General features: G+C 41.2%; 1 protein-coding gene across 1 annotated transcript; it reads left to right on the top strand.

Annotated features, from left to right (window-relative positions):
- The first annotated feature begins 9,813 nt into the window (after positions 1 to 9,813).
- rasl11b (RAS-like, family 11, member B) lies at positions 9,814 to 13,002 on the top strand. Its single transcript, XM_053614691.1, has 4 exons — positions 9,814 to 10,131; positions 10,251 to 10,307; positions 10,417 to 10,493; positions 11,815 to 13,002. Exons 1-4 carry the CDS (start codon positions 10,020 to 10,022, stop codon positions 12,304 to 12,306), a joined length of 738 nt encoding a protein of 245 aa, XP_053470666.1. The 5' UTR covers positions 9,814 to 10,019; the 3' UTR covers positions 12,307 to 13,002.
- The last annotated feature ends 10 nt before the right edge of the window (positions 13,003 to 13,012 follow it).

Below are 13,012 nucleotides of genomic sequence, written 5' to 3'. Positions count from 1 at the left end.
TTTTTCTTGATGGGTTCATGAGAATCTGTTTTCTGAAACAAATCTAGCATTGTGCAGACAGCTGCTGGTTTGAAGCTAAAGTACAAAACAAGACATAATGCTTTAAAGATGCTGTGTGTTTCAGCGGAGCATGGCCTAGGCTTTTAGCTCAGCCTTTTAAGCATGCCAAAGCAGGATGGTTAACGTCCACAAATCGGTTCTTTCACGTCTGTATGTGCAGACAGTAGTTCAGACACACACACACACACACACACACAGCTGACTTAGCAGAACACGCCACAAAGATGTGACTATGCATAAAAGCAGATGGTGCGCCCTCACACTAAACCATATGAACAGCTGAATCCTGTGATGCCACATACACACACATACACACACACACACACACACATCCCACCTGCAGACAGACAGACACACACATTTATCTTACTATCCTTGTGTGGAAATTCTATTCACATTTTGGCTTTTTTAAACATTTTATTTAAAGGATTAAATAATGGATACACACACACGCACACACACACACATGTATATGTAAAATCTATTTTAAAATCTACTTTATTGAGTCAAATTCCAGATGAAAGCACAGTGTAAAACCGCATAAGTTCATTTAACTCAAAAAATTTTAGGAAACTAATTACCTCAATCAATTTCTTTAAGCCAAATACACTTAAATGTAACAAGTTTGAGTTAATTTTTTGTTATATTTAAGTATATTTGGCTTAAAGAAATTGATTTATCAACTTAAAAATTTTGAGGTAATTAGTTTCCTCAAATTTTTTTGAGTTAAATGAACTTATCTGGTTTTACACTGCATTAAAATCATTTTGTAACTCAATTAATAACCCAATTTATATTTCGACTTGTTGATTGTCATCATGATACGGAATTAAAAGTACATGAAGAAGTCAATAAACAAACTCCCTATTTTCACAAATCTGTCAAGAAGGTCATTGATGCACTGGCACTTCATACACACTGTACAGCACACTGCAATGCAAAACTTTGCTTGTCTTTTTGATAATATTCTGGTTTACCTGGGGAAAAGGAAGCACGTAGTACGTGTATTATTGTATACGTAGTATTTCCGATTCGCATATTCATAGTCAATTTGCATATGCATAGCATCTTTGTTATTTATTGACAGTAAAGATGTTTCAGTACTGTTTCTGTTGTGTAATGATATTATTCTTTCATCATTCATTCATTATTTGGTACTCACACCCACACACACTCTCTATCTCTCTCTCTCTCTCTCTCACACACACACACACACACACACACACACACACACACACACACACACACACAGAACAACATTTCATTGATCGTGATTGTTATTAGCCAATTTCCAATGCTTTAGCTTTATCCAGGTATGCGAGAGCTTCACAAGTCTGAGCCCCCAATTTATCCTCAATACTGTAATAGCCTCAGGCACATTCCACTCTGTGTGTGTGTGTGTGTGTGTGTGTGTGTGTCATTGTAATTCGGTAATTCAGACACAAACCCCCAACCTCCCCCTTGTCACAATCTGCCCTCCCACACTATGTTGACATGCTGCGGAATGCGAATAGCCTGACACGTTTGAATGTTAACATTTCAATGAGAAAAAAACAATCCTTCATCCTTTGACAGTACAGAAGAGGCAAAAGAGTTTCCATCGGCTGCAGGGAAGAGTAACGGCCATGTGATTGAAATGAACAGATTGGGAGAATAGAGCTATCCGGGGCTCTTTGCATTCTTTAAGGAAGTTTTGTGGGAAAAGTGGCTGAATGGCTGAACAAAGTAGCCTGTATGAAAGAGATCTCTTATCAACAACAATAACAACACACAAGCATTGTCAACAATAAATAATCACTCCATATCAACTCAGCATGCTAATCATTAGGACTAATGCTAAAAAAGGCCTACAATTCAATATACACAAATATAAACTTCATCAGACTATACAAATGCTTAGGCAAATAGTGCAGTTCTTATTTAAAGCATGCACAACCGTAGAACAACTATAAATGATCCATTACTAATCACATCACCAGCTGTCCCACTACACTAATAACAAGCAGATGCAATTTACACATAGAGAAATACAAATGATGGGAAATAGTGAAGAAACTACCAATTCAATCAGAATATGTAGTCTAATATACTCACACTCTAATACACTTGAATATAGTGTATTAGAGTCTATATATATACCAAAACTCAGATATACTCAAATATAGTAATACTGTATACTCAAACTCAAATATAGTCATATAGTCAAGTATATCCAACGTCAAATATGCCCATATAATCAAATATATCAAACACATCTGAAGCGGTGTAACAAGGCTTACTTTGCAATTTACCGATACAGCATTATGTAGAGTTTAAGCTGGTCAAAAATTAACACACGAAACACTTTTAAAGAATATACAAATTGATTGTTAATTACATAAAAGGCATTTCATTTACATGGCAGACACGGTGTGCTTTATAACCAAATGTAACATTTCATTTGAAATGTCCGAATTGATCTTTGGACAAGGATAATTGCCCTTGATCATTTGATCACAATGGCTGTTGGTCACATCTTTTCCAAGGAAAACTCACATGCATGGTCAAGATAGCTCCTTTAGACAAAGATCAAAAGGTATTTCCAGTTAATTCAATCACAGACTCACACAGACTAACAACACTTCTGAGACCAGTGTAGATCGATGCTTTGTCATTCTTTTTGAAATATTAACTGAGCAGTTTGCAATCCCTGTCTCTACGTCACACACATTACAACGAACTACAGCATCTCAGTAATAGCTTTATCTCAGCTATATTCAGTGTGTAAGCCTACACACATCACGGATGTAAAAACGTGGAGAGAAAATTGAGGAGAAAAACAGCTAAGGTGATTGGATGAGGGACTCTGAAGGCCCACATCTTAGACACAAGATCATCAGCCCTGTACACTGCACACAAACGCATTATCTACCCCCCCCCCCCCCCCCCCCCCCCGACTGACAAAAGGGGTTTGAAGGGACTTCGAAGAATCGATCCGTTGATTTTCATACATCACATCTCACTCGGATATTAGAGCCTCAGCCAGCGTGTAAATTAAACTCCACTTCTGATTCATTAATGTTACCATTTCCTTATTCCTTTTATTCCTTATTCCCTCTGTTACATTCCAAACCTTAGCCCCGATACCTGTTTCTCCTCCCCCAATTTAGGTTTTACCCACCCCCTTTCCCCCAGCATGTGTTTGTTCTATTACCCCACTGGTCATAGGCCCCCCTCTGGTTCCTTTGTAAGCCCAGTGAGTGACACCTCCCCGCTCATAACCCAGCAGCTTCTCCTGGCTTGATGTGGATTCTTCTTTCAGAAGTGTCCCTCAGTTTCACCTAGACAGAAAGTGTCTAATACACACACACACACACACACACACACACACACACACACACACACACACACAACGAGATCTATTGATGTAGCCTTTTCAAATTGAACTAAACTCACTCTCACTCATTTATTCATTCACATTCAGTAAATCAGAAGCATAAAAAAGCCTAAACCGTTATCACTGCAGCCTGACCTTAGGATAAAGCATGTTACTACACGAGGAGAGAAGATTAGAAGAGTCTCTACTCATTACAGTCAAATTACATGTTCTGCTCCAGCCTATCTTTCTATTATATACAATGACCTAGTCCGGAACACAACATGCCGTATTGAGTTCGGACAAATTCAATAAAAGCCTCCTGGTACATCGTGCCATTTTACACACGTAATCTCTTCCTCGGCCAGAATTTCGAACTATACGTTAAAGAACAGAGTACTCGAAAACAGAACACACTTAGGCTCAAAGATGCGAGTCCATTTCGCACCTAGCTTTTTGCACCACATTTGGGCGTCAATGCAGAACAGTCAGATGCGATGCATCCTCAACGAGATGTTAAACGTGTATAACCTCACACCTCGGCTCAATCTCTGACACGCTAGCTGAAGACTCGGGACACCTGGGGCTTTTGTTGGCAAGCTAGCATGCTGATAATTAGCATGTGCACATTAGTGCTATCAGCAATCTAAGCATGGCTGCTAATATCACATCTATTGAGCTGACAGAACTAGCACTGAAATGGTAAAAGTTTTAGCACTGGAATTCAGCATTGGATTTCACGCAGGTCGTTAGATACTAAATTACGGGCCGATGCTATACAGGCCAGTTTTAGTATTAGGGAGACACGAGTTTTGAAATAATATTGCTACGAGTTTGTGTTCATTTAAATGGAAAGCATGTGCACTACTGTACAAAAGCCTTGGCAGTTTGGATTTTTCTTAGATCTTTATTGTACAGCATAGTATATTGTGAGCAGAAATGTGATTTCCAGGCATGATGAGCTCAACACAGCTCTGAAGCACAGCTGTCTGAATGTAGCTTAAAAATAGAAGTAATATAAAGCCAAAGTCTGCATAGCTATGAAGCCTGGAACGACCTAGCAGCCCATTTATTCCCTTATAAAACTGCACAACAGGGTACTGAAGGGATCTGATGCAATGATAAAGATTTTATTTTTTTTTTACTGTTTACTAACTAATAGTTGTAACATTTTATGAACTTTTTCACTGCAATATTTTTGAAAGTTTCACAGAAATTCTTACATGTGCTTTACAGTTTGCACAATACTTTATATTCATCATGTCCTATTAAATATTAATAAAAGGCATTTTGCCCTGTTCATCTACTGTAAATACGTGACCACTTTTCACCCTGATGCAAAGTAGCTTTTTGACTTAAGATCGTATCATTAATATTTTGACTGAACGCTTTGTAGGTATCTCTCCTGGGAATTTGCTCGTCATGGTTCATTTAGTATTTTTATCATACAATCATTTTGGACTTGTTTCTAGTAAGTTGGTGGACACCTAATTTTGCACATCTTGTATAACTATCAGGTCCTTGTATAACGTTGAATGCTTGGATTGGATTTGTAGATTACCATGGATACAAATACCCTCTTGAAATGATTAGCTGTAAAGAAATAATAATAAAAAAAGACCATCATCAGGGAAGGCCACAATGCAATTTTCACATCTGGGATTCCTCAGTGATGGACCTTTTCTCTCCTACTAAGAGATTATATGAAAACCATCGTTCCTACTTCCTGCTATTGCATTGACTCTAATCATTCCTTTAAAAAAACCCTCTCTGTATTCACCACACTTTTCAACATTCTCTCTAGTCCTGTCCTGTATCGTCCTACCCTCACTCTCTCATCACCGTTCTATCGTGCTGACACATCCATGGCCACCAGCCAGGACCTATTGTAACTGCGGGAATGAAAAACCGGTCAGCTCTGCATTTTGTACGATCAGACGATTGAAAAGGTATAAATGTGTGAACATAAACACACGTTAACACAAGAAAAAAAAAAACAGGTGAGGACCAACGGCCAGAATATGTCTACGCTGCTTATTTTATTTATTTATTTTTTCCATTTTGAATTGAACACACATTCTAATCCCCATGATGTGCTCGTGTCTGGGAGACAAGAACAACACACACACCAACAGAATGGTCTCTGATGTGGTGAACAGAGGTATGTAGCATGCATAAGGTTGTGCATTGTACGTGTGTGTGTGTGTGTGTGTGTGTTTAATGGCGTGAGGCTGGCAAATCAGCCCCATTAATTTTGAATTTCACCAGAATCCACCTGTCAGCATGCCTTTTATCAAATATACATACCAGCCCCTAATCACATGGGGCCCACTGCCAAAATACCTGCACAGGCCAACACATGAGCGGAGGTGAAAGACATGAGATAGAGTGAAAGAAAGTGGGACAGAGAAAGGGAGAAGATAAAGGAAAACTATTAGGTTGTTTAGGGCCAGTGAGTGAAACCAGACAAAGCAGTGGAATTGCCACAATTCCCCAACACTATGTGTTGTACGGCTGTAAGAGACTATCACTCGATTTCAAAACAAAAGAATGTATAATACTTTAATCTTCAGAAGCACATGACCAGAGAGCAGCAGTGAGATTAAACACCTCTGCCCACGACGACTACACGCACGTTAAAAGTGCAGAAATGCTTTTCTGGATATTCCAAAAGCAGAAAAGCACTTACACTGACAAAACTAATAGAGTCTGATAAATTGGTAAATAGACCACATGAGTACAGGGAGGTATTATGACCAGGCATCAAGGCATATTTCAGCCTAAGATGAGTGATTGCTGTAAATGACGGGGAAATGTTGGACAGTAATTGTGCTTTTGTAGCCAGTGAGCTGATAGCGGCGTGACAATCTGTTTGGGGAATGGAATGATTATGCTCGCAATTGAGTTTTTAGTGTCTGGGGTTGGGGGGTTGACACTGGCTATCAAAATGGTTGACAAAATGGAAATAGGCATTCCCAACATGGACACGCGCGCGCACACACACACACACACACCATAAAGACCCCCTCCCCTAAGACACTGAGGCAAGTCAGTACAAGCCAAAACACCAGAGTAGACCAAACAGTAATATTGCTGGGAACTGCAGACAGACGTATTACTGCACTGAAAACAACAAACCTCATCCTGTGAACAATATGTCCTTCTCAACAAGCAGTTAGCACCTGCATAAGCTATTCTTTAGTTTTACCAACATCTTCATGGTGTACTGGCACAAGCCATGAATTCAGAAAATGATGTCATTGAAAAACAAGGACACAATGAGTCATAAAATATGTTTTTATTATAAATGGATAAACATTCATTCACTTTTTGAAATGAGTTTTTGAAAAAACTGCGAAAAGAAAATACAGATCACTGTTTCTTTTAAACACGGTTATTTCAAACAGGATTTCAGGGAGATTTTTTGTGATTGTGGCGGCCAAAAACGCTTGATTTTGCTGCTGCTTTTTTTTCAACATTTGCGATGCAAACGATTTTTGTGCTTTTTTGCAGAAAACTACTGGAATTGGCGAAATCGTGATCGCACGAAATAGTTTCGCACGCTCTTTCGCAGCGATGTTTGTTAGTAAACGAGACCTTTTAGCTGTACTCGAGTTCGACGCACATGAATCGAAGAGGGCTTTGGCTGAATGCGCGTTGTGACAACGTCACGTGACGTGTCTCGGCCCAAATCTGCGGTAATTTTGAACGATTTGAAAGATTGTAAGCTCCTCCCAATATTGCGGCGTACGCATGGTTTTTGCGTTAATTTCTGCGATCGCAAAATGCCATCGCAGTGCCAGTCATAGAGAGACAGAAATACATACTCGCCATGGCATCTTTTATGTTAAAATATCATCCTTTTAGTCAGCATTAATTGTTGATTATGGATATTCCAGCCTTTTCTTTTTAGCCAAGCATTTTACAGTATTCAGTCTTGTTGTTCAAGTCTTCTCTTGGTGCTGAATGGATAGAAACTATAGAATATACTGATAAAGCATAATCAATATGCATAACTAACATTTGGATATATTAATAAAGCATAATCAATATGCATAATCAATATTTAGAAGCATAATCTAAAACCACAGAAGACTTTCTAATCAAATTATATTCTAAGTGTGTACTGAGTTAGAGGAATTCCGTGTCTTTCTGCACAGCAATAAATGAGCACTTAGATATTCGTTGAAACTGCTTTCCAGTTAAGACCACTTAGAAGCTTGTAGACCAGTATCGGGCTGAGGTAAGGCCTCAAGTATCGGGCTGGGACGAAAGCCAGAAAATCATTAAGGCAGCGGAATTGAATTGGGTGAGATCCAGAAATTCATTAAAGTGTAGAAGTACATTTGGGACAAAGTTAAAAAAAAACAAAACACAACTACATCATGGCCATGTATTATTATTACGCTGTGGTTATGAGATACCAAAATCAGTTGCCATGAATTGTGTAACTTTAGCCCATGACTTAATATGTTGTGGGAATCTTATACTTTATATGTGGCCTCTAGTTAATGATTTGGCAAGAAAGAGCAAAATAAAAGTCTAGTCACTTTGAGAATTTATTAACGTGTCACAAAGACAGGGACTCCAGCATGTCTTTATATATTATAAATCATCTCCATGCTTATGTTATTGTGGCCACAATGGTCTTATTCAATGGATTTCTTGTGTGTCTCACTCATTTTTGTAATTACAATAGTTGCCGCAAAGTAAAAAATACACCTCGTGGCCACACCTTATTAAAATAATCACCTTGTCAGCTCAGTGGCTCTGTACTTACACTATATATTGCCAAAAGTATGTGGACACTTGACCATCAAAACATATGTTTTCCTTCTCCAAACTTGGGATGAAGCACACAGTTATATAGGATGTCTTTGTTCAATGTAGCATTAAGAGTTCCCTTCACTGGAACTAAGAGGCCCAAACGTGTTCCAGCATGACAATACCCTTGTGCACAAAGTGAGCTCCATGAAGACATGGTGTGTTAAGGTTGGACTGGAAGAACTCGAGTGTCCTGCACGGAGTCCTGACCCCAACCCCACTGAACACTTTTGGGATGAACTGGAACTGGAGCCTTTTCACCCAGCATCAGTGCCTGATCCTCACATAGCCACGCTCCAAAATCTAGTGGAGAGCCTTCCCAGAAGAGTGGAGATTAGTATAACAACAAAGAGTGGACTAATCTGGAATGGGTGTGGTGGTCAGGTGTCTACAAACATTTGGCCATAAATGATACAGTAATACTTAATTACTGAAATCTTTCAGACCTTTTAAAGCGATTCTGTGTTTTTAGTCTGAGTCAAGGCTTAAAGTATCCCCATTATAATGGCAGTAATATATAGAATTAGCTCCAGGTTCAGTGTATATTGATCACACGTGATTGTAACAGTTGGTAAAAAGCTCCCTTAAATGCAGCTGCTCCATAGTCATGCTATTAGGCCATAAAGGAAAAGTGACTGTGGGAAAGCCTTGTTTTTGAGCAGCTCGGAGGCGACAGGTGACTGAAATTCACGTGGATACAGAAGATAACAAACAAAGCCTGGATGTAGGCTCTGGTAGTGGTGTCGTTCACCAAGGAGTCTGACTTTTAGGTGAAGGTTGAGAGTCGACTCGTGGTGTAATTGAAACAATATTCGATGGAAACCTCTTTTCAACATCTGAGCTGTGTGTTTGATTCTCAGCCGTGTGAAGGACAGAGAGCGTCTTTATGATGAAGCATAGAGGAACAACAATAAAAATCAATGCACATTTATAGTGTCTTGCTTTTTATTACAAGGCATCCCTGCTGAAAAAACCCCCAATAAAAACCCTCATAGAATTTGCAATGGTTTCACAGCTATAATGGGAATTGTACTGGTTTTGATAAAAACTGTAATAGTCCCTCTGGGTCTCTATTGGTAACTTCTTGCCTTCTGTTGGTGGCATGTTATGTTTAGTGGATAACATTAAGGACCAATAATGGTAACGGAAATAGTTTTAATAGTTAGCCGATGGTTTGTAATGAAATTTCTAATGGAGACCATTAGAATTTCTGTGATCGTTTCTATAGGCCTAGTGTTTTTTCCCCAGCAGAAAGATTCCGCGAAACAATTTCAGCTACATATAAGCAAACAACAACAATTCCTGGTGAAAATATTGCAGTTTAAAGGAGGAATTAAAAATGTTTGAAAGACTCAGCTGTCAGTTTATTACCCAAATGATTTGAAATGAGTTGGAATTCCCATCACTAGCCTCTAGGATGTTTTATTATGAATCCGTCGACCATCTGTCACGCCCCATCAGCATCCTGATTGGCTCGCGGCTCCACATGACAGCCGGGGGGGGCGGGGACAGTGAGCGCGACCTTGTTCAACAACAGCCAATTACACACGAGCTCTTCTGGAGCGCTTATAAATATACCGAAGTCGCGCGAACTCGACTCAGAACGCTGAAACCTGTGCAACAGGTAGAACTGTTTACTGAAGAGTTCATATTACTGCGGGTTTCACACGGGAATACCAAACCGAGTTCTCGGACGAGGCGTGTGTTTTCGAATGACCGAGTGGACACTGCGCGGTTTTTCTGCTTGGACTGTGTTTTTTATCGGTTAAAAGTGTTCACAATGCGCCTAATCCAGAACATGTCTACTATAGCGGAGTACCCCAACTCGGAGTGCGGGTCCAACCGGGTCATAAAGCTGGCCGTGCTCGGGGGCAGCGGAGTGGGCAAAACAGGTGAGCGGATGTGTACACAGCAGAATCTGTATTCTGTATTCGCACTGCGTTTAGGTTTTCATTAGCGGTCTTTGGTTGAAATCTTATCAACTCTGGTGTGTTTTTGTGTCTGTTTGCAGCGCTAGTTGTTCGCTTCCTCACCAAGCGATTTATTGGTGACTACGAGAGAAATGCAGGTAAAACAACAACAACAACAACATTTTAATTTACCGAGCCCATGTTCCAACATATGTGTTATCGCCCTGTGACCATGTTAACGCCTGGTACTTGTATCTGTATTTACAGGCAGCCTGTATTCCAGAGAAGTCCAAATCGACGGAGAACAAGTGGCTATTCAAGTGCAGGATACACCTGGAGTCCAGGTAAGGTGATCGAAATGTAAATAATAAACTGCTCGCCTGCCGGTGTTAGTTTTTGCCTTTTGCTGGTATTGATTTGAACACATGGGCTTCCTAGCAGTCAGTGTTGTCACTCAGCTTGTACTCTCATCACGATTTTCTAAACCCACGGACATCACGACGCGCAGTGGGAGACCGGGGATGTGCGGCGGCTTGGGGGAGACCGGGGATGTGCGGCGGCTTGGGGGAGACCGGGGATGTGCGGCGGCTTGGGGGAGACCGGGGATGTACGGCGGCTTGCGGGAGACCCCTGAGGTGTGGGGCTATTTGTTTCTTCCTAAACGGCAGAAACCAATGTAGAGCTCCGTGATTCACAGTTAAAGTGGTTATTTCACGTACAAGCCACTACTGGGGGGAAATGGCACCTCGTTTCTGTGCTTTAGTCTCTCTGTCATGCTCCCAAGGCTAGTGTGCTGATCTGGGCAGTGCTCCAAAAACCACAGAATGTCTGCAATTCAGACTACAAGTCTAGCCACCTCATTTCCCCTCAGTTCGTGTAACGGTGTTGTCCAAACTAACCAATCCTTTCCTGTCACGCTCCCCTATATAGCCACCTCAGGCAGTAAACCATACTGTAACACTGCCTTGAGAGTCCCTATAACCAGCATTAGCTTCTAGTTTTTCCTCTGTATGGCAAGGTAGTATTACTGTATGGCTAATTTATTAGAGGAGAATTTATTTTATTTTTTTGGACCAGGCATAAAATAGTACCTTCTCTGTATGGCCAAAAGTTTGTGGACGCCTGACCATACTACCCATATCTGCTTGAACATCCCTTTCGAGATGCTTTGCTGCTATAATATTTTGGGAAGGTTTTCCACTAGAGTTTGGATTGTGGATGTGTTCATTTAGCTACAAGAGCATTAGTGAGGTCAAGCGAGGAGGTCTGGGGTGCAGTCAGTGATCAGTGAGGCTGAGGTCAGGACTCTGTGCAGGACACTCGAGTTCTTCCACTCCAATCTTAACACACCGTGTCTTCATGGAGCTCGCTTTGTGCACAGGATCACTGTCATGGGCACAGCCTTTTAGTTCTAATGAAGGGAATTTGTAAAGCTACAGCATACAAAGGCATCCCATACAATTGTGTGCTTCCAACTTTGTGGTAATAGTTTGGAGAAGGAACACATGGGTGTGATGGTTGGGTGAGGTGTCCACACACTTTTGGCCAGATAGTGTATAATCACTAGATTTGTTATAATCATGCTCCTGCCATTATGCATTTCCATACTGTGTGCCACCATGTTTCTGAAGAACCTACAATTTACATTCGTATGTCTCTTTTCAGGTAAACACCAATGGCCTGAGCTGCACAGAACACGTGAGACGCTCCATCCAGTGGGCCGACGCCGTGGTCATGGTCTATTCTGTGACCGATGGTCACAGCTTCGAACTCATTAGTCAGCTCCATCAGCTTGTGAGTCATGTGTATACTGATAGACCGGCACCACCGATTATCCTGCTGGCCAATAAGGCGGACATGGTGCACGTGAGGCGGGTGGAGGCGCAGCAGGGCCCTGCGCTGGCCTTGGCACTCGGTTGTTCTTTCTATGAAGTGTCAGCCAGCGAAGACTACAGTCAGGTGCACGGAGCTTTCCACAGACTCTGCACAGAGCTTGCCAAAAAACAGGTGCTATTTAACACCAATGCAGCTTCAGCCACCAACGAGAAGAAAAAGTCACCTCTTATCCCCAGGCCCAAATCACCCAACATGCAGGACCTGAAAAGGCGCTTCAAGCAGGTGCTGTCGGCCAAAGTGCGCACGGTCACTTCTGTGTGAGGAAGAGAGCGAGGGATGCGGCCCGGATGTGGGGCTAGACAAGACAGGAGAGTGAACGGTTGAGTGGCAGGGCGAAGATCAGAAAGGCAGAGGCTCACTGAAGCAAAGTTTTGGTCTTACTCTTGAGTGAAACTGCTAATCAGCAGGCCAGATGTAAAACAAAGGGGTGCTGAACTACGACCTCTGAAATCGGTGACCTCCGACTTGTGAACTTTGACCATCTTGTGGTGGAGGGCAAACCACCTGTGCTGCTGCGACTGATTTGTATGAGAGCGGCTGCAGCAGGATCCTGAGAACCGTGGCATCTAAAATTGCCTTAAAGAAAGATGAGGAATGCAAAAAGACGCTTGGACAAAAAAAAACCATTAACGTACGCACACACTGCGTTATATTTGTAGACAACTTCACCTGGCAACAGAGCTTGTGAAGGATGGAGGGCTGGGTATTTTTATCCATGCAGACATTTTCTTTTTGTCAAGGCTTTCAGCTCTAAGCAGAAACAAACTGAAAGCAGGCATTGTTAAAGGAACGAGGCACTAAAACTGAAGGGCACAAGTAGTAATGTGTGTTTCCGTGTTAAACTCCGTGCCAATTTGTACAATTTAAAAAAAAAATGCACTTTACATCATGCCCCAGGGCTAAGGCTTGATCTTATTTATTGTTTTGTGATTTGAAAATAAAATATTTGACTTTGAATATTTTTCAC

The sequence above is a fragment of the Ictalurus furcatus genome, chromosome 25 (genome assembly GCF_023375685.1).
Source record: "Ictalurus furcatus strain D&B chromosome 25, Billie_1.0, whole genome shotgun sequence".
In the NCBI taxonomy this organism is placed as follows: domain Eukaryota; kingdom Metazoa; phylum Chordata; class Actinopteri; order Siluriformes; family Ictaluridae; genus Ictalurus; species Ictalurus furcatus.
The sequence above is the reverse complement of the archived record's forward strand: the minus strand, read 5'-3'. Positions and strand labels throughout refer to the sequence as shown.

Bases quoted from the DNA above. Each gene is read 5' to 3' on its own strand.
- rasl11b (XM_053614691.1), top strand. From the start codon at position 10,020: ATGCGCCTAATCCAGAACATGTCTACTATAGCGGAGTACCCCAACTCG. The intron at 10,308-10,416 runs GTAAAACAACAA...CTGTATTTACAG, and splicing joins TGACTACGAGAGAAATGCAG to GCAGCCTGTATTCCAGAGAA. The intron at 10,494-11,814 runs GTAAGGTGATCG...GTCTCTTTTCAG, and splicing joins AGGATACACCTGGAGTCCAG to GTAAACACCAATGGCCTGAG.